This window comes from Mercenaria mercenaria, chromosome 2 (assembly GCF_021730395.1).
Source record: "Mercenaria mercenaria strain notata chromosome 2, MADL_Memer_1, whole genome shotgun sequence".
In the NCBI taxonomy this organism is placed as follows: domain Eukaryota; kingdom Metazoa; phylum Mollusca; class Bivalvia; order Venerida; family Veneridae; genus Mercenaria; species Mercenaria mercenaria.
The window spans coordinates 92,911,193-92,936,648 of NC_069362.1; the positions used below are offsets into that span (position 1 = coordinate 92,911,193).

The 25,456-nt window shown below is 35.4% G+C and overlaps 1 protein-coding gene across 2 annotated transcripts in view; it reads right to left on the reverse strand.

Moving 5' to 3' along the window:
* Nucleotides 1-25,456, reverse strand: part of LOC123562372 (disks large homolog 5-like) — a 100,982-nt gene that overhangs the window by 68,569 nt on the left and 6,957 nt on the right. Inside the window, exon 1 of one of the 2 annotated variants that reach the window (XM_053537212.1) lies at nucleotides 11,693-11,782. The exons of the other annotated variant lie outside the window; for it this stretch is intronic. Within the exon in view, the coding sequence (XP_053393187.1) occupies nucleotides 11,693-11,750 (58 nt within the window). The 5' untranslated portion in view covers nucleotides 11,751-11,782. Of the gene's footprint in view, nucleotides 1-11,692; nucleotides 11,783-25,456 lie in introns of those variants that run through there. 2 annotated transcript variants of the gene reach the window in all.

Here is a 25,456-nt window from a genome sequence, read left to right on the forward strand (position 1 = left end):
ATCAATTCATTCTTGTAAGCGGTATTGATGCTAGACGAAACGGTCCCATTTGGTTAACCAAGAAATGGCCTATATAAAGCAACCCAAGTCCAAAATGAGGTCAAAGTCTAGGTCAAACTAAGGTCAGGTGATGTCTGAAGATGAGGAATGGTCACAGGTTACATCTGCATTAGTATCAAGTCATTCTAGTAAGGGGTATTGATGCTAGACGAAATGGTCCCATTTGGTTAACCTTGTACAGATGGACGAATGAATGGATGGACAGGACAATCACTATATGCCTCCCGCATCAGTAGATGCTGGGGGCAAAAAAACAGTTTGCAGCCACCGTGACAACAAAACCAGCATACATTCACTTTTTTTAAACTTATCACTGAAATTCATACACTTCAATGAAATGTCTAGATGATGGGAGGTCTAGGATATAAGATGACAATCAGTCTGATTCTGTAATGCTAAGTCATGCATAATGTGGCATCTCCTGCTCATATAACATATTTCAACACAACAGTCTTTTTAGCATTTACCAAGCAATGACAATACCAATTTTAATGGTATATTTTGGTATTAATGGTATATTGTCAAATGACATGATAGCGGGTTTTCCTATATTGTATGTAGTAATTTAATAGCTCTAATGAACCGTTTTCAGCTAACATGGAAATCAGCATGGCTCCCTGGTTTCCAAGAAAAGTATAAACATTAGAAAAATAGATCAACATTAGACAAAACTATGCCAGTACCTCTTTCACCTCTGAAAACTAGGTATTACTGGTATACATTCATTACAGGAACTGCCAATATATAGTCAAGAGAAATTGGGCGGCTGTATAATTACAGTCTGTCAGACAAAATGAACAACTGGTATGCTGTCATTCTCAACACTGGTGAACTTCATCAAGGTGTGGTACCCACCTACAATTCCGGCAACATAGGTCACCTTTAGTCTGAAGTCTATATAATAATGTGTTACAAGTTTTGCTGCCTACTGAGACTGACGACATGTACAGTAAAACATATATTTACGATTTAAATTTTTTAACTTACTGCATGCTATTTATTCACTATTTTGTAATATCCTTATCCATTTTGTGATTACCTTACTTCATTTTAAAAGATAGTCAACTTAAATGATATTTATCATTTAATGTTTTTGTGATATCCTAAAATCATTTATATTAAAGAATAAAGATATCATAAAATATCACAAAACAAAACACTGAATAACTATAAATATACATGTTTATTATTTCAAATGGCAACATTGTTTTAATCTTTATTCATAATGATGCGACGGACCAGGTCTGATGAAGGATTCCATCCAAAAGAGTTTTAAAAGGTTTCTCTATTTCTAGCAGTCCTTAAAAGGGATGTCACCTGAAGAAGTGTCAGTGGACAGGATGGTTGGATGGATGCCAGACGGTGAACTAAAAAGCAACTGATTATCAGGCATGCCTTACCCTTGAATTCAATTTAGCGATATCCCAAATTCATTTTTGACATATGAAAACAAGCCAAATGATATATCATATCAATAAATCATTTCAAGGCTCATAATGCCTTTGTTTATAAAGTGGCTACCACATTATTTTTTTGTTATGAACATAAAATATGTCTATTTCTTCTTAAATCCTATTTTCGATAATTGTTTTCTCATATATTTGCCAAACGTTTGAATATCAATTAGAAAATATTATTGAATCCATTAATAGTTTATAATTACCTCCCATAATGGCTGTGATTGTGTAAATTCATGTGCAATATTGAAAGTAGTGACTTTCTAACCATGCATATATGCATACCATCTAAATGGCCAGCTACTTTATCTAATTAAAAGCCAAAACAAATTGGAATTTTAAGGATATCCCAAAATATATATGATTTTATGATATCCTTAACCCCTCATTCATACACAATACTATTATAATAAATCATTTTTACCTGTATATACTATCATTAAGTTGATTCAAGGATATCGTTAAATTCAATTACAGATATCATAAAATAAAACTTAGCCAAAATCTGAAGTCCAGTGATATCTATAAATGTTAGTAAAACAACACCCCATAGGAGGCCATGATTACTTTTATCAACAATATTTTTTTACCTTGTATCTAAACACTTGCAAACAGACGTTTCCTTGTACAATATAAAAATCTGGTAAGTAGATCTACCTTGTCAAAATAAGCCTTCACAATGCATACTGAATGTCAACTGATGACCTAGATATAAAATTTGTAACAAGGTCAAAATCAAATTGGAAAATTGGTTAAATATTTTGACTGACATCTATTATTAAATGTTTGGTTACATGCCCTCTTTGAAACTTAATTAACTTGACCCATATAAACCATATGATAAACCCGAGACAGTGACTACTTTCAGTCTATCCCATTAACAATCGGTCAATTTTACAACCTATCATGTAAGATCTGATCCAACACTACCTTCATGAAAATTCACAATTAAATCAGACTTTCCAAAACTGAAGATGAATTATCTTCTATCTTAACTAGACAGATTTTTGAAAGACTACATGTCCAACTAAACATCGGTCGATTTCTTAATCGGTTGACAGTCGTCCGCTACATGAACATAAATTGCCTAGTACAGCGTCATCGCATGAGCATCTACGATTTTTACTTTCTATCTCATAGTGACAAGGTGATATTATACACACTAAAATAATATTTTGCGATACTCCTAAATTTATCAGGTTATATTCCTACCAATTAAAAATTTCTTGGTTTTAAACAATTATTTTTTTGTTATAAAGTTTTTCTCAAATTAAACTGACCAGAATCCTATGATATTTATAATCGAATTTTAACCATTAATCGTTAATTTTAAAAAGTTTGAAGCATATTGACGAAATTCATTCACAAATTAATTATGAATAATTACAAAGCCCATGAATCAATTATTAAATCAAGTTCATACATGGATTTGCTAAATGACTATTTTGTTACCTTGAATAATCCCAATGAAAACAAAGGTGGATTTTATCAAGAATCTATGTCTGACCGAAAGTTCAACAGAATTGCATTGAAAATAAGCTACTCTATCCATGATCACAAAAAATGTTAAAATTGACGGAGCAATTAATTTCTTATGATTTTCATATATACGACTATCAGACAAGTGAGCTCCAACCATCTATAACAATCAAAAACTAAATATAAGAAAGATCATTGGACCAGGTGACACAAATAAAAAGCAGACTCGGTTTGACCAAGTCTGCTCATGTGAGGCAATGAATTTATATCCCAAGCACCAACTTCAGCAGACTTCTATTATAGTAAAATTGATTTTTTCTAGTGATAGCAAAGGACCAGAGAATATAACAACACTGAGTCTTAATACTATTAAGGTTTCACTTAAATGGTCTTCAGTCTGCAATAATTTTATATATATACAGTCTAACCTGTCTTAAGCAGCCAGCCAAGGGAAGCAGACAATTTGGCCGCTAAAGCCAGGTGACCCCTGATCGGAGGTGCAGCCAATATATGTATTTTTCAGACTTCTGGCCAGTTTAGCCTTTAGGCCCATTTTTGGGGGGTTTCCCATTATTATTTTACCAGGATACAATGACGTGCATTTGCCTTCGCAATATGAATGGTCTTCTTAGCAATCTAAAACTTCGGTGTGATTTTTTTACTACAAAAATTGTTACAATTTTCCAACTTCAAAACAAGTTTGTTTACAATTTTCGCCATTTTGGTAAGGGAAGCTACTCTCTGCACTTATTGTCTACGCTAAAATCTACGATTGCCGTTACGTTCGGTAAAAGATGGAGTGGTTTATATATTTTTTTTCAAACACCAATTAATTTCGTATAAATTTAATAGTATTTTGATGACGGAAGTATAAACAAGAGGACCATGATGGTCCTGAATCGCTCACCTCTTCCCACATGACCCAGTTTTGAGTATAACGTCGTTTTTTCTATTATTTGACATAGTGACCTAGTTTTTGAGCTCATGTGACCCAGTTCTGAACTTGACCTAGATATTATCAAGATAAAAATTCTGACCAATTTTCATGAAGATCCATTGAAAAATATGGTCTCTAGAGAGGTCGTAAGGTTTTTCTATTATTTGACCTATTGACCTAGTTTTCGAAGGTACGTGACCCTGTTTTGAACTTTACCTAGATATCATCAAGGTGAACATTCTCACTAATTTTCATGAAGATCTCATGAAAAATATGGCCTCTAGAGAGGTCACAAGGTTTTTCTATTTTTATACCTACTGGCCTAGTTTTTGACCGCACGTGACCCAGTTTCGAACTTGACCTAGATATCATCAAGGTGAACATTCAGATCAATTTTCATGAAGATCCACTGAAAAATATGACCTCTAGAGAGGTCAAAAGATTTTAATAATTTTAGACCTACCGACCTAGTTTTGGAACGCAGTTGACCCAGTTTCAAACTTGACCTAGATATCATCAAGATGAACATTCAGACCAATTTTCATACAGATCCCATGAAAAATATGGCCTTTAGAGAGGTCACAAGGTTTTTCTATTATTAGACCTACTGACCTAGTTTTTTATGGCACGTGACCCACTTTCGAACTTGACCTAGATATCATCAAGATGAACATTCAGACCAACTTTCATACAGATCCCATAAAAAATATGGCCTCTAGAGAGGTCACAAGGTTTTTCTATTATTTGACCTACTGACCTAGTTTTTGATGGCACGTGACCCACTTTCGAACTTGACCTAGATATCATCAAGATGAACATTCAGACCAACTTTCATACAGATCCCATAAAAAATATGGCCTCTAGAGAGGTCACAATGTTTTTCTATTATTTGACCTACTGACCTAGTTTTTGACCGCATGTGACCCAGTTTCAAACTTGGCCTAGATATCCTCAAGATGAACATTCTGACCAATTTTCATGAAGATCTCATGAAATATATGGCCTCTAGAGAGGTCACAAGGTTTTTCTATTATTTGACCTACTGACCTAGTTTTGAATGGCACGTGACCCAGTTTCGAACTTGACCTAGATATCATCAAGGTGAACGTTCTGACCAATTTTCATGAAGATCTTGTGAAATATATGGCCTCTAGAGAGGTCACAAGGTTTTTCTATTTTTAGACCTACTGACCTAGTTTTTGAAGGCACGTGACCCAGTTTCGAACTTGACCTAGATATCATCAAGCTGAACATTCTGACCAATTTTCATGAAGATCTTGTGAAATATATAGCCTCTAGAGAGGTCACAAGGTTTTTCTATTTTTAGACCTACTGACCTAGTTTTTGAAGGCACATGACCCAGTTTCGAACTTGACCTAGATATCATCAAGATGAACATTCTGACCAACTTTCATAAAGATCCCATGAAAAATGTGACCTCTAGAGTGGTCACAAGCAAAAGTTTACGGACGCACGGACGGACGGACGACGGACACCGCGCGATCACAAAAGCTCACCTTGTCACTTTGTGACAGGTGAGCTAAAAATCACAAATATTATACTACTAGTTAGTTATCGAGTATTATCTTTAACCGAGGTCAAACTGTGAACAACAAAATTGACCCGAGGTGACACGCTAATTGCCGATAATTACTGGCCATTTGATCATAACAAAAAGGGGATTACACCTTTGGTTATCAGTTTTAATTGAGAAGCTCATGTCATTTTGTCGTTCTTGTGGTGAAGTCATTGCCTAAAAATAATTGATTTTGGAAGAAAAATGGCCGCTGAAAGGTGTCAAATACGGCGGTCGGGAGGCAATTTTGGTGGCTGCTGGCCGCGGACGGCAGGTGGCCGCTGAATAAAGTGATAAAATAGAGGAAAATCCATCCGGAGCGTCATAAAATGGCCGCTGAACAGAGGTGACCGCTGATCCGAGGTGACCGTTAGTACAGGTTAGACTGTATAATTATGAACTTGGTAACAGTTTTATATGAGTTTTATGCAGTTTTTATATGAAATTATACACTTTTTGCTCTGACATGATCCTTAACAAGGGACAGACCAAAACAGCTATGAACCCAAATGCAGATTATTCACTGCAATTACATAATTATAATAACAAACTCTGCTTGAATCAGTAGTTTCATTAATTCTTTCTAAAGGAAAAACGGCAATTGGCAGGTCTTCTGACTTTGTACACTTTTCTCTACTCACAGTAAGCTATCATCTCACTCATATTTCTTTTGATAATGTTAACAGTGTTTTACACTGCTTTTCAATTTTAGGGGTCCAGCAGATGATTACAAATTTTTGGGGTCAACTTCAACAATGTTAACAATTTCTAGTTTTTCATCCATATAATGTCATTTGCAAACAGCAATTATACTGTTCGTGCAAACTTTTCTCTCCTGGTGACAAGATAATGCAGAAACTTTGAAAACATGTGCAGCTTTCAGTGAACACTGGTTACTAGAATTCTTAGCATACATGCAAATGCAGTCAATTTCATACTGTAACCATTTATACTTCTAGAGCCGAATAGATTGGAAGCAACACACATTTTGGTGCAGACCTTTAGCCTAGTGAGGATGAAGCTAATTGCAATAAGAGGCTGCAAATTCCGAGAATTTATTGTCCCAATCGTTAGCTTACTAAATTTAGCTTTGACATTTCTTACAACACGTTCAATTTATAACTATAACTTCCAAGTATTCCAAAGACAGCATTTAATCACTTAGAAGCATAACAAAACTATTATTGGCCGAAAACAAAAGCGCAATGCATTTACTGGTGATACCAGAAAATGCTTTTGTAAGAAAGCGCATGTCTCCCCTAATGCGTAGTCGTATAGGCAAGAAGTCAATAGGGGACAGGAGCGAAAGTCAAAGAGACACTGATGGTTGGCTGCAATAGGGATCCTCAACTTGGCATGTCCAGTCATCCCACTAAGTTTCAACATTCGGGCCTAGTGGTTCTTAAGTTACTATTGTAAGTAAGTACCGATTCGCGCTTAGGTATGAAGTAGTAAAGGTAGACTGCGTTCTAGGTAAATTAATTATCAGCTCCATATCGACGTCTCTTTATATGGTAAACCATTCAACAAAATGGTGCATCAACAAAAGATTACGTTTTTCTTGTCATCTGCACGGAGGAAAACCCTGTTGAAAGGTCCTCGACCGAAAATGTAAACATTCATATATCCCTATATCAGACATCCCAACTTTTTCTGAATGCCAAGTGGGAGTTTTTGCTTTCCAAAGCGGGAGATTGAGGTGTTCAAGTGGGAGATTTTATACCGCGGTAATTATATCCATAATAACGAAGCTTTTAACAAATCTGATGATAATATAAACTTATTTGCCCTTATAAAATCACTAGTCTTAAAAAAAATTCACTTGTCTATATCTTATTATTCATGCATTTTTAATGTTTTGGAACAATAATACATGAAGCCTTCTGTGCAAAATTAAATAGTTATGGCACTTAAGCACTATGTCAACCAGTATTTAAAACCCCTAGCTCAAATACTCTTATTGATCAAAATCCTGTTATCCAAAATTGAATGTCCGGATATTGTTACACTTTCATAGACATTTGCCTAAATCTCCAGTTAAAAGGATGTGTTTGACAAGTTGTGATGATGCAAAGACAGTTTAACAGCATTTAATAGTAAGTGATATTAATTAAAATTTACCATGACATTTCCTCTTATCAAAATGATTTAAGAGAAATGTTTTTTTAAACCTAGCAGGTTGACTCGGTGACCATCTACTTTCGATTTCAAAAAAGTTACAGAAAAAGGTAAAGCTAGTATAATTTTTAATCTAAATTGATTGAATTTAATTAGATATCTAATGTCCGGATTTTAATTTCAATTGTGACACATTAATCAACACCTGGCTTTGTTAAATCATGTAATAAACAATAATCAGCAAGGGTAGAATAAGGTGCGAAAATATCCGAAATTTGTCATCACTTCGAAATGAAATGCTGGCCATGTATCAAAGATTCAAAACAATCCTTTCGTATGGGGCTGCGAAAAATTTTGCAACACTACACTTAGGCAAAAATTCTTCACGAAACTTGTTGAAAGATCCCTCCGTCATGCAGATGTACTCAAAAGGTTGCAATTACTGTCTGATTTCTAAAAAGTGTAAAAAAGTAATTTGTTGATGTACTAGTATTTCTTTTTGTTCTTTAGTAATCTTTACAGTACATTGCAAGTTAATTTATGATAAACACACTGTTATTTTTTGGATTTTTATATATTTCAATACCATTTTATTCATTTTTTTTTTAAATTTAAAAAAATGACCCCTTGAAATTGAAAATGACCCCCAAAGTCAAACATGAAGGGGTCATAATGACCCCCTATCAAAATTTCCGAGGGAAAACCCTGCTATGAAGTTTCAACATTCTAGGTCAAGTGGTTCTCAAGCTATTGATCAGAAATGGTTTTCCATGCAGGCCCCTGTGAACTTGACCTTTAGCACAGTGACCCCAAAATCGATAGGGGTCATCTACTCTGCATGACCAATCATCCTATGAAGTTTCAACATTCTGGGTCAAGTGGTTCTCAAGTTATTGTTCGGAAATGGTTTTCCATGTTCAGGTCTCTGTGACCTTGACCTTTAACAGAGTGACCCTAAATTGATAGGGGTCATCTTCTCTGCATGACCAATCATCCTATGAAGTTTCAACATTCTGGGTCAAGTGGTTCTCAAGTTACTGACTGGAAAGTGTTTTCCATGTTCAGGCCCTTGTGACCTTAACCTTTAACAGAGTGACCCCAAAATCAATAGTGGTCATCTACTCTGCATGACCAATCATCCTATGAAAATTCAACATTTTGGGTCAAGTGGTTCTCAAGTTACTGACCGGAAACGGTTTTCCATGTTCAGGCCCCTGTGACCTTGACCTTTAATAGAGTGACCGCAAAATCAATAGGGGCCATCTACTTTGCATGACAAATCATCCTATGAAGTTTCAACATTCTGGGTCAAGTGGTTCTCAAGTTATTGATCGGAAATGGTTTTCAATGTTCAGGCCCCTGTGACCTTGACCTTTGATGGAGTGCCCCCAAAAACGATAGGGGTTGTCTACTCCAGCAGCCCTATCACCCTATACACCCTATGAAGTTCAATAGGTTCTAGGTCAAATGGTTCTCCAGTTATTTCTCGGAAATGAAGTGTGACTGATGGATGAAAACAGGGCAAAAACCATGTCTCCCCAAGTGTTTGGGGGGGGGGGGAGACATAAATATAAATATACTGCTAAAATTTGACACAGTAAAAACTCATTTATGGAACATTAAGAAGCTCCATCCATGGGGACAAAAGTGGAAAGGATTTCGTAAATGGATGCAGGATCCTGTGTCCGGTAAAACCCTGTATTATTTAATAACTTTACATTTTTTCTCTGATGGTTGCTGTACTGTCTCCCAAAACAGTCTCTTCAAGATAACCATGCAAGAACAGCTGAGGAACTTAACAACCAAGTCAGAAAGAAAATATTTCCCTTCTAGAAGTCTTCCCTGCAGTTTGATGCAGTTTCCTATACAGTGTGAAGCATTTCCTTTCGTAGATGGCTTCTCTACTGATGAAAGCACTCCCTGAGCTCAAAATTCTTTTAATACTAAAGAGAAGTATGCAAGGTCCACTGATATCAATGATTACTATCTACCTCGACAAAAACACTATCTCTTTAATTTAACTAAGATAAAAATCTCGATATTACTTACATGTAGAACAGAAAATAATCATTGGAGATCTTTTAAGAGTGTATCAGTCAACTGAAGGAAATGTAGCCCCAGGACATAATATGACATAATTAAACAATATTATAAATATGGAAGATTACACAAGTTGGTGCAAACTGCTCACTTTTACCTCTGCAGTGATCTCCCATTTCATGAAGCAGAATTTTTTCACCTTTTGATTTAAGATTTTAGTTATAATTATTGACATTGTTTTGAGTATATTTCAGACAAACAATTTAGGTAAATGTAGGCGATAAACAAGAGCACTGCCTTGCTGGTGCAGATGCTTATCTGATTTTTTTGTCTGTATAATAGAAATATTGTCCTACCCATGTGTTTTTATGATATTTTCTAAGTCCAAAAAGAGCCATAATTCTTGCAAAATGCAGGACTGAGTTATGTTTCTTGCTGTACATAATCAGCTTTTAATGGTGAACGAGTGTTGCAAGTTTTAAAGCAATAGCTTTGATAGTTTAGGAGAAAAGCTGACCTAAACACAAAACTTTACCAAGAAATCTGATTTTCTAAGTCCAAAAGGGGCCATAATTCTTGCAAAATGAGATGTAGAGTTACAGTACTTGCTGTGCAGAGTCAGCTTTTAATAGCAAATAACTGCTCCAAGTTTTAAAGCAACAGCTTTGACCGTTAAGGAGAAAAGTTGATCTAAACACAAAACTTCACCAAGAAATCTGATATTTTCTATGTCCAAAAGGGGCCATAATTCTTGCAAAAAGCAGAATGGAGTTATGTTTCTTGCTGTACAGAGTAAGCTATTGATGGTTAACAAATGTTGCAAGTTTTAAAGCAATAGCTTTGATAGTTTAGGAGAAAAGCTGACCTAAACATAAAACTTAACCAAGCAATGCAGACGCTGATCAAGTGATTGACAATATTATAAACTCATCTTATTTTTTCAAAAACTCAGAATGATGTGCTAAAAATTACAGAATACACAAGATACAGTAACACAAGATAAGGTTACCATTGGATACATTAAAACTGATTTTTAAGTTACCACTGGATACAGTAACACAAGTCAAAGTTACTATTAGATATAGTGACACCTGGTATAGTTATTTTTATTTATTTATTTGGGTTTTACCACGCACCAACACAGTATAGGTTATATGGTGCCAAACAGGACTACAAATTTTGGTTCCACATCTCATTTACATCGAAATAAAAACATGAGGTATGAAATCAAAATTTGCATACCTGCTGGAATCACAGAGTTACTGCAAAACCAAGTGTTAAGACCCTATTAGTCGCCTCTTACAATCATGCAAGGGTAAGGCAGTGGTTCCAATTCTTTTCATACACAGATCATCCCAGAACCACATGGGGCTGGTATAGTTAGATATACACATGGACAACTCCTCCGATCCAGACTGATTTTAGTCATTTTAAGCATGATATACACTACAGCCTTTTTTATTGTCACAAGAACCCACACAATCTCTTGATAAAGTCTTACAATAAGAACCCATTACAACATTACTGAACTGTTGACATTTTTAGTACTGTAAAACCCTGGTAAACTGAGTGGTAACAAATCCGAGAGATCATCATGGAAAGATCCTATATCCAAGACTTGGAAATTTCGAGAATTTGATCAAATGATGTTCAATGAAAAATTATAACAAGATACACATCGACAGGAATATCAGCCTAACTGAAAGACATTCACTCAAACCAGATACAAACAACAATTTTCTGTCACTAACAATGATGAAATTACAATTTTTCCACATGTCATTTTAGCAACTTCAATATTATTAAAGCATAATAACAGTTAATAACTGACAAAATGTAATGTAACGACCCTGTAATAACTGAAATATTTTGTACATAAGCGAAAAAAAACAACATTATTGCTATAACTTCCCTTCATTTTAACTATTGCCTGTGTGTAACATACATAAACAAGAGGAATAAATTCTTAATCGAGGAAACAGCCAAGGAAACAGCCAACATAAGTATAAAATTAAACTGACAAACCTTGAGAACTGCCATTATTCCCTCCATTATACGAAGGAAACAACCATCTTAGAAGCATCCTCGCAGGACAACCTAGATTAACTCAACTAGCTATATCATTCCTGGATCAAAACCTTCTCAAACACTGACTTATTTTACAGAAGCACTTCAGTGACCCAGATCTCCGTTTACCTACCACTTCTGCAAGCATCTGTTAAAATTGAGTACCACCAGCAAACATCAATTTGCTAATTCTTTCCAAGGTATTAACTGTAACATGTTATCCTTGTATTTCTTTTTGTTTCCTTCCGAAATTGTTTATACCAAATACTTTGTTCCCTGTTTGTTCTTACAGTTAGATAATTATGATTTATACTAACGTTTTGGATTTCTTTTAAGAATGATGTCAACCTTGTGCGACCCAAGAACCCTGAAAAAAGCATGACAGCATAAAATAAAAAGTCAAAAAGGGGCCGCTAATGAGATTGTTTTTCACAAAAAACATTATGCCTCCCACAATTTATCATGCAGAAATTCAAAAATGCCACAAAATAAGGGCCATAACTCCAGGGAAAGTCAGTGAACCGTAATATTCCAACTACATATACAACTAGGCTTGGCAGTACCACTTCTGTGAAGATTGGTGGAATTCCTAACAGTGATTTTGGAGAAGTAGCACAGATAAAAAAATATAACAATCAAGGGTCATGACTCCGCTAAAAATAATTTAATCAGAACATGACAGTAATAAGCACAACTATAATGCTTTATACTAATCACTTGTGATTTATTTATTTATTTATTTGGGTTTTATAGCGCACCAACGCAGTATAGGTTATATGGCGCCAAACAGGACTACAAATTTTGGTTTCACATCTTATTTACATTGAAATAAAAATATGAGGTATCAAAATTTGCAAACCTGCTCAGGAATCACAGAGTTACAGCAAAACCAAGTGTTAAGACCCTATTAGTCACCTCTTACGATCATGCAAGGGTTAGGCAGTGGTTCCGATTCTTTTCATACACAGATCGTCCCAGAACCATATGGGGCTAATCACTTGTGAGGTTTGATGAAATTCAGCCTAACTGTATACAGCAAGTAGAGTAAACACTGTAAGATATGACAAACCAAGGGCCATAATGCTGCTGAAAATCATAGAATCAGAGTATGCTGACAATATGTATAACTAGGCTTGACACTGATGATTCCTGTAATCTGCCCAATGGTGTAAGATTCGTTGCCAAAATATCATAAAATTTGGCAAATAATGGCCGGGTCATAGCTCCCATGACAAGAGCTGTCAGTAAAAAAACTGACAGCGTGCTCGACTATTCTCAGTGCTTAATAGTATAATATAAGCTATGAGTAAAACTTTAACATTACAATAAGCATATTCTAAGTCGAAAAGGGGCCATAATTCAGTCAAAATGCTTGATAGAGTTGCCTCCTCCTTTTTACAGACTGGGGTCATTATGGTAAACAGGTAAGCAAAATATGAAAGCAATACCTCAATGGACTTTGAAAATATTTGGGGTGGTATGCAAACTTTAACATTACAAAAAGCATATTCTAAGTCAAAAAGGGGCCATAATTCAGTCAAAATGCTTGATAGAGTTGCCTCCTCCTTTTTACAGACTGTGGTCATGATGGTAAACAAGCATGCAAAATATCAAAGCAATATCTCAATGGACTTTGAAAATATTTTGGGTGGTACGCAAACTTTAACATTACAATAAGCATATTCTAAGTCAAAATGCTTGATAAAGTTGTCTCCTCCTTTTTACAGACTGGGGTCATGATGGTAATATCAAAGCAATATCTCAATGGACTTTGAAAATATTTGGGGTGGTACGCAAACTTTAACATTACAATAAGCATATTCTAAGTCAAAATGCTTGACAGAGTTGCCTCCTCCTTTTTACAGACTGGGGTCATGATGGTAATATCAAAGCAATATCTCAATGGACTTTGAAAATATTTGGGGTGGTACGCAAACTTTAACATTTGTGTGACGCTAACGCTCACGCCAACGCGTGTAGGATAGCTCCCCTATTCTTTAATAGTCGAGCTAAACATCACTGAACTGGAACATGCCTGTAACTTGGCATAGAGCACTTGTGTATCTGCCCTATTATATAAGAGAAGAGGCCAAAACATCATATTATAATTTTATGTATCAAGAGTAATAACTTCCCTGAAAATCATCAAACCAGAAAATACTAACACATGGAACACAGTTAGATCAAACAAGAGCTGTCCGTAAGACAGCGCACTCCACTATTCGGGGATTTGACAGTAAAATATATATATGTCTGAATAAGAGACCTCTACTATAAGAGGAAGATACTCCAAGGGGCATAATTCCATCAAATACACAAATTAGAGTTATTACGATTGTTACAACAAATGCAGATGATGATGGTAAAGATATATTTTGAGTTTCAAGTCATTATCTTATATAGTACCAAAGTTATGTCCAGAAAACAAAGTTTTAAAAAAAAAAAATTATAAAAGGGGCATAATTTGGTCAAAAATTCAAATCAGAGTTATGGGGATTGTTACCACACATGCAGATGATAGTGATAAAGATACATTTTAAGTTTCAAGTCTTTATCTTATATTGCATTAAAGTAATACCGTATTTTCCCGAATTAAGGCCCCCCCCCCCCCCCTCTAATTAACGCCCCCCCACCCGTTTTGGAGCGGAAAAAAGGTCAAAAAGACTGAAAAAAAATCACCTACCTCATTTTTATAAGTCCACATAATAAGTAATTTACAGTAAGTATCCAATGTATTAAGAATTAAACACACTTTTAAACAGTACATGTACCGTAAATCAAAAACGTTTATTCTAAGTACGGTACGTATCCAATCATCAAATAGAAAATTAAACGGTAAATCCATTTTTGATTTGTTTTTGCACCACCCGCGCACAAGCTTCCTGTCGACTTTAAACAAATTTGCGGCAAAGTGTTAACTTTTTCTTCGGTAGTTTTAATAACTTTTAATTTAAAAGCCGGCACATAAGCAGCGTGTCAAACCACTGACATTGTGTATTGCTACCCGCATGTACTAAGGAAAATATTATCGGAGTACACAGCTGTTTGGGTATGATGACGTAATGTGTTATGTCGCGAGTGTGTCACGGAATACATGAGGTACCGTATTTAAATTCATAATTTTAAGACACACTGCATTAAATTGGATGCCATATAATTACGTTTTGGGGGAATTAAACAACACAGAAACACTTTACAGTTGGTTTGAACGATGTTTTTAAGTTTTGTAAAAATTTTAATTTTTTATTTTTTTTACCTCAAATGAACGCCCCCTCTTTGGAAAATGTAACGCCCCCGGGGGCGTTTATTCGGAAAAATACGGAAAATACAGAAAGCGAAGATTGCAAAAAAAGTTTATGTACAAAAGGTGCATAATTCTGTCAAAAATACAATTACAGTTATGGGGTATGTAACCACACATGCAGATGATGATTATAAACAAATGTTTTTAATTTCAAGTCATTATCTTTTAAAGTACCAAAGATATGTCTATTAATAAAGCTTTCGAAAAAATTTAACATGAAAATAATTCCAAGTATAACTCCTTTGTGACCTTGACCTTGGGTATAATGGGCCCAGCCCCTGCATATACTATGTTTGTATACTGGACAATGTTTACGAGAACTTACAGTAAGATATAAGCAAAAGTATTAAAGTTATGACAGAAAAACAAAGGTTGCCGAAAAAACTTTAACCTTAAAAATAACCTAAGTATAAAACCTTGGTGACCTTGACCTTGGATAAAATGGGCCCAGTCCCTGTACATACTTTGTTTGCATACTGGACAATGTTTATCTGAAGTTACAGTAAGATATAAGCAATAGTAACAAAGATATGACAGAAAAACAAAGGTTGCCAAAAAACTTTAACCTTAAAAATAACCTAAGTATAACAGCTTGGTGACCTTGACCTTGGGTATAATGGACCCAGTCCCTAAACATATTTTGTTTGCATACTGGACAATGTTTATGTGAAGTTACAGTAAGATATAAGCAATATTAACAAAGATATATGGCAGAAAAACAAAGGTTGCCGAAAAACTTTAACCTTAAAAATAACTTTTAGGTATAACAGCTTGGTGACCTTGACCTTGGGTATAATGGGCTCAGCCCCTACACATATATTGTTTGTATACTGGACAATGTTTATGTGAAGTTACAGTAAGATATAAGCAATAGTAAGAAAGATATGACAGAAAAACAAAGGTTGCCGAAAAACTTTAACCATGAAGGGTCACGCCGACGCCGAGGCGAGTAGTATAGCCCCCCTATTCTCCGAATAGTGGAGCTAAAAAGAGTGCATAACTAAACAAAACAAGAGGACCATGATGGTCCTGAATCGCTCACCTCTTCCCACATGACCCAGTTTTGAGTATGACGTCGTTTTTTCTATTATTTGACATAGTGACCTAGTTTTTAGCTCATATGACCCAGTTTTGAACTGACCTAGAAATTATCAAGATAAAAAAATTCTGACCAATTTTCATGAAGATCATTGAAAAATATGGTCTCTAGAGAGGTCACAAGGTTTTTCTATATTTGACTATTACCTAGTTTTCGAAGGTATGTGACCGTTTTGAACTTTACCTAGATATCATCAAGGTGAACATTCTCACTAATTTTCATGAAGATCTCATGAAAAATATGGCCTCTAGAGAGGTCACAAGGTTTTTCAATTTTTATACTACTGGCCTAGATTTTGACCGCACGGACCAGTTTCGAAACTGACCCAGATATCATCAAGGTGAAAAATTCAGATCAATTTCATGAAGATCCATTGAAAATATGGCCTCTAGAGAAGTCAAAAGATTTTAATAATTTTAGACTACTGACCTAGTTTTTGACCGCAGTTGACCAGTTTCAAACATGACCTAGATATCATCAAGATGAACATTTAGACCAACTTCATACAGATCCATGAAAAGTATGGCCCCTAGAGAGTCACAAGGTTTTTTTATTTTTTGACCTACTTACCTTTGTTTTATTAAGGCACGTGACCCAGTTTCAAATTTGACCCAGATATCATCAAGGTGAACATTCTGACCAATTTTTATGGAGACCATTCAAAGTATGGCCTCTAGAGAGGTCACAAGGTTTTTCTATTTTTAGACCTACTGACCTAGTTTTTGACCGCACATGACCCTGTTTCGAACTTGACCTAGATATCATCAAGATGAAATTCAGACCAATTTTCATACAGATCCATGAAAAATATGGCCTTTAGAGAGTTAGCAAGGTTTTTCTATATTTGACCTACTGACCTAGTTTTTGAAGCACGTGACCCAGTTCGACTTGACCTAGATTTCATCAAGATGAACATTCAGACCAATTTTCATACAGATCCCATAAAAAATATGGCCTCTAGAGAGGTCACAAGGTTTTTCTATTATTTGACCTACTGACCTAGTTTGATGGCAGTGACCCACTTTCAAACTTGACCTAGAAATCATCAAGATTAAGATTCTGACCAATTTTCATGAAGATCTCATGAATATAATGGCCTCTAGAGAGGTCACAAGGTTTTTCTATTTTTAAAACCTACTGACCTAGTTTTTTGACCGCACGTGACCAGTTTCGAACTTGACCTAGATAATATCAAGACGAACTTTCAGACCAACTTTCATACAGATCCCATGAAAAATATGGCCTTTAGAGAGGTCACAAGTTTTTTCTATTATTTGACCTACTGACTAGTTTTTGATGGCACTGACCAGTTTCGAACTGACCTAGATATCATCAAGGTGAACGTTCTGACCAATTTTCATGAAGATCTTATGAATATATGGCCTCTAGAGAGGTCACAAGGTTTTTTATTTTTAGACCTACTGACCTAGTTTTTGAAGGCACGTGACCAGTTTTCAAACTTGACCTAGATATATCAAGGCGAACAATCTGACCATTTTCATGTAATATCTTGTGTAATATATGGCCTCTAGAGAGGTCACAAGGTTTTTCTATTTTAGACCTACTGACCTAGTTTTTGAAGGCACGTGACCCAGTTTCGAACTTGACCTAGATATCATCAAGATAAACATTCTGACCAACTTTCATAAAGATCCCATGAAAAATGTGACCTCTAGAGTGGTCACAAGCAAAAGTTTACGGACGCACGCACGGACGCACGGACGCACTGACGCACGGACGGACGACGGACACCACGCGATCACAAAAGCTCACCTTGTCACTTTGTGACAGGTGAGCTAAAAACAACAACAAGAGCTGACACAGGAGACAGCCTGCTCGATATCTAAGGAAGCTGAAGCTATCAATGGGCCAATGTGAATGAAGATATTTGACAATAGTTTAAGTATTATGTCAAATGCATTTAATAATAACAAGAGTTAAATGTTAAGTGTATCAAAACATTAACTAAGTATAAAAGGGACATAATTCATGGAAACTTTCTGCAAGAGTAATGCATCATGTGTCACATCATGTGGCTAATAATTATAAATGTGGAACAACTACCTTAAAGTTGACTCCATTATGTAATAATTGAGATAGAGCAAAATTGCACAACAACTTGACCCTGAAGTTCTAAGTAAAAGGAAGCATTTATATATATAATTCATACCATATTTGTGCCAGAAATATGGACTTTTCGTCATATGATGATGTGAAACAACAACCATAAGTCTGAATCAAATCCGTATAGTAACAACAGAGACATGGTGAAAAAGCTTCAAATTTAAACTGAAATTCTAGGTAAAAACAGGGAATAATTAAAAATATTTTGCACCGAGTTAAGGACCTTGTGTCATATGATGAAAACAATGATGTGGATGAACTAAGAACTTAGTCTGAATCAAATTCATTTTGTAATAACAAAAATATAATGAAAGTACGCCAAAATTAACCTAAAATTCTAAGTGTTTTTTTTTTTTTGCTTTTGTTAGGTTTAATGTCACACTGACACAATTGGCATTTAGCCACTTTCCAGCTTCTGATGGTGGAGGCAGACCCCAGGTGCCCCAGCCTGCATTATTACATCATGGGCAGACTCCTGGGTAGAACCATCAACTCTACGTAAGCCAGCTGGATGGCCAAATGTGTAATCAACACAAAATAAAGTCTTTACTTACTTACTTACTTCAGACATCCCAACTCTCCCGATCCGATCGGGTTTCTCCCGATTTTGGTTGTAAAACCCGATCACCCCGATCAGAAGTCTCAATCTCCTGATTAAAAAAGCAACAACAAAACAACATAAACACACAAAAATTATGAAATAATCCGCTTCTTTGCGCCTATCTGATACTGTATCACTACTGACGAGTCTGTAAACAACAGCTTTCGGATATTTTCGCACCTTATTCTACCCGTGCTGATTATTGTTTATTACACGATTTAACAAAGCCAGGTGTTGATTAATGTGTCACAGTTGAAATTAAAATCCAGACATTAGATATATAATTAAATTCAATCAAATTTAAATTAGAAATTATACTGGCTTTACCTTTTTCTGTAACTTTTTGAAATCGAAAGTAGATGGTCGCCGAGTCAACCTGCTAGGTTTTAAAAAACATTTCTCTTAAAATCATTTTGAGAAGAGGAAATGTCATGGTAAATTTTAATATCACTTACTATTAAATGCTGTTAAACTGTCTTTGCATCATAACAATTTGTCAAACACATCCTTTTAACTGGAGATTTAGGCAAATCTACGAAAGTGTAACAATACCCGGACATTCAATTTTGGATAACAGGATTTTGATCAATAAAAGTATTTGAGCCAGGGGTTTTAAATACTGGTTGACAGGGATGAGAATCAAACAGTTAATTTTCTATTGCTTGAACTTTTATTCTTTTAGCTATATACATTTTGTTTTTACAGTTCTAACAGCTGTACTGTTTGTCATGTAAAATTCACCTGGGGAGTCTTCTTTCCAACAAAAGAAATAAAAGTGCAGGTTTAATTCTCAGTGGTGTTTTGAATTTAGACATAGTGCTTAAAGTGCCATAACTATTTAATTTTGCTCAAGAGGCTTCATGTATTATTGTTCCAAAACAATAAAAAATGCATGAATAATAAGATATAGACAAGTGAATTTTTTTAAGACTAGTGATTTTATAAGGGCAAATAAGTTTATATTATCATTAGATCTGTTAAAAGCTTCGTTATCATGAACATTATTACCGCGGTATAAAATCTCCCACTTGAACACCTCAATCTCCCACTTTGGAAGGCAAAAACTCCCACTTGGCATTCAGAAAAAGTTGGGATGTCTGTTACTTACTTACATCCTCACATGAATAAAATTCTATGTAAAAAGGGGGCATAATTCATGACATATTGGTGTAAGAGCTTATTATGGCCCTTGAGTTATATGATGTGGGTGATAATGTGGAACAATTATTTTAAGTTTGAATAAAATCTGTTTAGTAATAACAGAGATAGTGCGAAAGTACATTTAAACTTCAAATTTTAAGTAAGAAAGGGGAATAACTCATGAAATACTGGTGCCAAAGTTATGGCCTGGGTGTCAAAAGATGCCAAGAATTGCTAAGCTGAAAAAGGGGCATAATTTTGTAAAAAAAAAAAAAAAAAAAAAAAAAAAAAAAAAAAGCAAAATAGAGTTAGGGCACCTGTGCACTGCAAGTCACAGTGTTTAAGTGTGTGAAGTCCCACAACTGTTATATAATTACAGAGATACCAGCTGACACATAATGGGATGCTGACACCGATGCGAACAGTTGGGTAAGTGCAAAAGCTCAACCTATTTTTCGAACAGCACTAAACATCTGCGGGCTGCTGCTTTTGTTATGAATCTCTGTCTCACATTAAATGATTTTAGAAATCTACCAATCTAAAAAAATAAACCCCAAAATACTGTTATATTACAAAGCTGTAAGCTAGAGAAAAAAAACAGTTGCATCAAAATAAACAGTTCACATGATCTTTATTATCAACCTGGGGAGTTTTATAATGATACCATTAATATTGTTCAAAACAAAACTAGAGAAAGCTTCATTATCAGTTCCAGGGTGGAGCAGCTAGATTTCTCTCTGTAATACAAACATCTGCCTCAGTTTATCATTAAGAATAGGCTAAACATTACTATTAATCAGGTATATACTTTCTAATTCCCGCCTAAAAGCAAAATAATTGAATTACCTCATTTCCAATTTCCAAATAACTCTGGTTAGGACTGTCTTATCCAATGTCTAAAGATTTACCTCCCCTTATTTACTTAGCCTTGATACACATGTTATTTTGGGTACCACAAATGTCAAACGAACAGCAATATGTACTTAACCTTACTAGTTCCATTACTTTTGCTTTGTCTACTAAAAAAACAGCTGGGCAAAATACACCCTTTTAGGTAAGTTGGTGGGGCTTGGGAAGGGGGTGGGGAAGGAGGGGCTTTTGTGCAGGGGTGACAAAATACTTAGGCACAAGAAAGTAAAAGTAATTTTTTTGGTGAGGTTGTTTTATAAATTAGGGGGTAAAGAGAGAGTACAAAGGTGCTTCATGCGCTCAGCACATTGTCTCATCGTCACCTACCTGCATGCCAAGTGTGAAGTCAATACCTTGAACATTTTTTATGCTCAGGACAAAAAGACCTTTCTGCTCATTATGTGACCTTCACCTACAGCCTACTAAAAACTGTCTAATCGCCATCTACCTTTACGCCAGATTTAAAGTTTATACTTTGAATGGTTTTTAAGTTTTGCTCTGGACACAAACTATGAAAGACAAACAGACGAACAGACACACACACACAAACCATCATTTTTCCAAATCATGCATGTAAAAAAAACATTCCAGCAAAAAAATGGGAAAAAACATTTGCAACTTCTGTGTATCTTGAAATCATTGTACTTAGAAACAAACTTTTTTTAAATAAGATACGAAATCATGATATCAATTATTGACATAAATTATTTTGAGAAACATTCACTACCATTAAATAAACTATTTAAATTTTAATTCTCCAAAGCAGTAAATTTCTACTAAATTCAACAATCAGTTTTACTATTCAACTTCCTGGATTACTGAACCACTGAATGTCACTCGTAACAGTAACAGTAGGCAAGCTCCAGCTGGTTTATATGGGTATACTATAAATGCAACCTAACTTGCAACTGACATCTTCAGGTAATAAAGGAACAACTTCAGATGAACTTCAAGGAAGTGTCCTCTGCCATACTATCACAAACAGTATTAGCTTGGCTCAAATCCCAGTGTGCATGTTACCTACACATTAGGTCAGTGAAAAAAAACAACAAAACATTTGTGTAGTGTTTGAGAAAATTATTGAGACTGTCTGGCAGACCTTTTGTGCCGAGCAACGAACTCGCTTTCCTGTCTTCGATGCTTTTTTTATCATTTCAACACAAATATTACCTGAATTGAGCAATTTCTCTGCTTGTACGATACCAGTATGTCATGTTACCAGTATGTCATGTTACCAATATGTCATGTGGGTTGGCCGCCATGGTAACCCTTATCACAAGGATTCGCTAGTCAAACATTTAAATCTAGTGAATCTTAATAAGCCTAACAACATCCCTAAGTATTATGATGGAAGTACTGAAGAAATGCAGCTTTTGAATTTACATCTTGTAGAAAATGGCAGAAAATAATGGCAGAAAGGCCTGCTGCTCCATATTACAATAATCTAAGCTACAGTTACAGCTGTGAATCATCTAGATTGGTGACACATGCATTTTCAATTAATAAATTGTTATGATTCATTTTGCTTCACCATCAAATGTTACATATAGAGCCTGTAATTAAACAGCACAACAGCACAATCAAACAGAACAGGTATTAGTAGAATTTCAAGCAAAATAATAGTCCAAGGTGTGTAGAATACAGATCAAACACTGGCAGTTATTTTTTTGTTGTTGTTAAGACCGGTTTTTGATCTAGAGTTTACTTTTTATTATGTAATTCGACTCAGACATACTTACAAAATGTATTTCTTCTGTCCAAAATGTTTGCAGAGGAGCATGTATTGTTGATACAGCTCTTAAGTTCTATTCCATGACAAGACCTACTGACCCAAAAAACAGAGATCAACTGGCATTTACCTTGTTAAGTTTATAGAGAACAATATGAGCTGAAAAAATTCATGCCAGAATCAGGTGGCCAAAAATTCATCAAGTTTCAAAGTCCATAATGCCAATTAGAGTTACTTGTGCTACTGCCTGCCTGATGAGCTCATAAGATAGAACCCTGAGATTGCAACTTTTATTCCCTAGATGGTACCAGTTTTGAACATATGTAAGACAGTGTGCCTGTAGTCATATATGCTCCACCACAGTCATGTGGAAAAGCTGTCAGTTACTTGCAAAGATTAAGTTACACTGGTACAAAATGGAGGACCACTGCCAGGTCAGGGTAAATTACTGTCTATATGTATAACTGAAATACCCTTGAGAAATGGCTTGAAAATTACTTCTGCTGTCAGTTTAAACATTATATGCAAAAAGTTCAGAGGAGGAGGAAGTAAAATTTAAAGAAATTTCGTTTTGGTGTGTGGGTGTAGGCGGGGGGATGCAATGTGGCATTGGGTAGGGATTGTGGTGTTTTGTATTGTGGGGGAGGAGAGGGTTAACACATGTGTGTGTGGGGCGGGAGAGGGGAGTAATGTGGATTGTTGCCCTCCTCAAATCATCTCATCACCATCCACCTATATTCCAAGTTTGAAGTCAACACCTTAAACTGGCTTGAAGTTGTGCTCTGAACACAAATGACTGATTCAACATCTGAACTCAATCTGTGACCTTGACCTTTGACATATCAACCAAGTTTAACTGCATAACATCTTATCGCCATCTACCTATATACCAAGTTTGAAGTCTGATCAATACCTTGAATGATTATTAAGTTATTTGACTTTGCCTTAACCTTGACCTTTGACCTACCAACCTGGTTCATGAGCTATGCACAACGTCTCATCACCAAGTACTTATATGCCAAGATTGAAGTCAATACCTTGGTTCCTTGAATGGTTATCAAGTCATGCTTCAGACATACCTTACACGTGACAAACTGGTCCTCCACTTGTGAGCTTGACCTTTGACGTAACCTGGTTTATATGTTCTGCACATCTAGTCACCGCCACCTACCTAAATGGCACGTTTAAAGTCAATACTTTGAATGGTTATTCAGTTATGCTCAGGATATAAAATATGACAGACAGATGGACAGACAGATGCTCAATACTTTGAATGGTTATTCAGTTATGCTCAGGATATAAAATATGACAGATAGACGGACAGACAGATGCATGCGCCATAGTTTTCCCCTAAACCAGTGATTAAAACGGGGAAAAAAGGTTATTTTTTTTTATCTATTTATAAAGCTCAAGGATTTAATTAGTTTCTAAACTTTAAAAACATGCAGAGAGCAGATATTAAACCAGCTCTTTTTTATGCTATCATTGCAATTAAAGGTTTGCACAACCAGGTGATATGAATGACTACACCTGTATGACCCAGACTAGAGTACAATACAAGCTCACACTGTGTGGTCGATTTTACTGCAAAACAAAGTCATTATCAAATGTGAATTCAAGTAAATCTTTCTTGTTTTTTCAAGGGCAAAAATGTTAAAATCTGAGAAACAGGGCCAAAATACATCCTGGTAATTTCTAGTGCAGACTGTTCTCATACAAATATTGCATAAAAGAAAATTACTGACCTTAACTGATTTTATTGTACATTAGGTTAACAGTTTGTATGGTTTGATTGTAGCAGTTTAACCAATCTGAAATCAATTTACACAGTCATACATGTTTTCAATACAAAACATTGGTTTTAACCTCACCGAGGCCACAACTGTAACTTCTAACACAACCCCTTTTTTCTTGACCAAAGATGTTTTTTATTTTGTTTTGTTGGGTTTAAAGTCACATCGACACATTTATAGGTCAAACTTTTGATAGTGGATGAAGACCCCAGGTATCCCTGGGCATTATTTCATCATGGGCGGTCACCTGGGTAGAACCATCGACCTTCCGTAAGCCAGCTGGATGGCTTCCTCACATGAAAAATTCTACACCACATGCGAGGCTCAAACCCACATTGGTGAGGGGCAAGTGATTTGAAGTCAGCCATCTTAACCTCTCTGCCATTAGGCCCCCGTAGTTTTTCTAGGTTTTCAGTTTAATGATGGATCATACTAAGGTCAAGGTCATCCATATATAGGTCAGTTTGTAAGTCTTGCTACAAGGTTTGTTGAGTGTGTATATGAACTAAATTGGGTCATTAAGTTGGCTTAAGGACCAAAAATGATGTTTATTAAGGATTTAACTTTGAAGGTGAAGGTCATATGAGGGTCAAGGTCATTTATATATAGGATAGGAAAGATGCTGTGTCAAGTTTGAAAGTATTTGGCTTATCAGGTCTTGAGAAACCTGCTTACATACAAAACTTGTGTGACGGGGATGCTGTTAGATGAAAGAGTGACAACAAAAGCTATCGTATTTAAAAAATTTCAAATATATATATATAGTCAAGCTAACAAAAATACCAAACAACCTTTTTTTTTTTTTACTTTGTTCACAAACATAGCTTAATCTCTTTAGTGTATCTTATCCTGGGGGACTAAAAATGCTTAATCAACAAAAATTATTACAGATCCCTAAAAACCCTTCTAAACACTAAAGATTCCTTTTCAAGAATTAACCAATACATGTCTGCATTATAATTAAGCAAGCAGAGCCTCTGTAGCAGAGGCTGTTAATGAGTGAGTCATTACTGTGATGTGGAA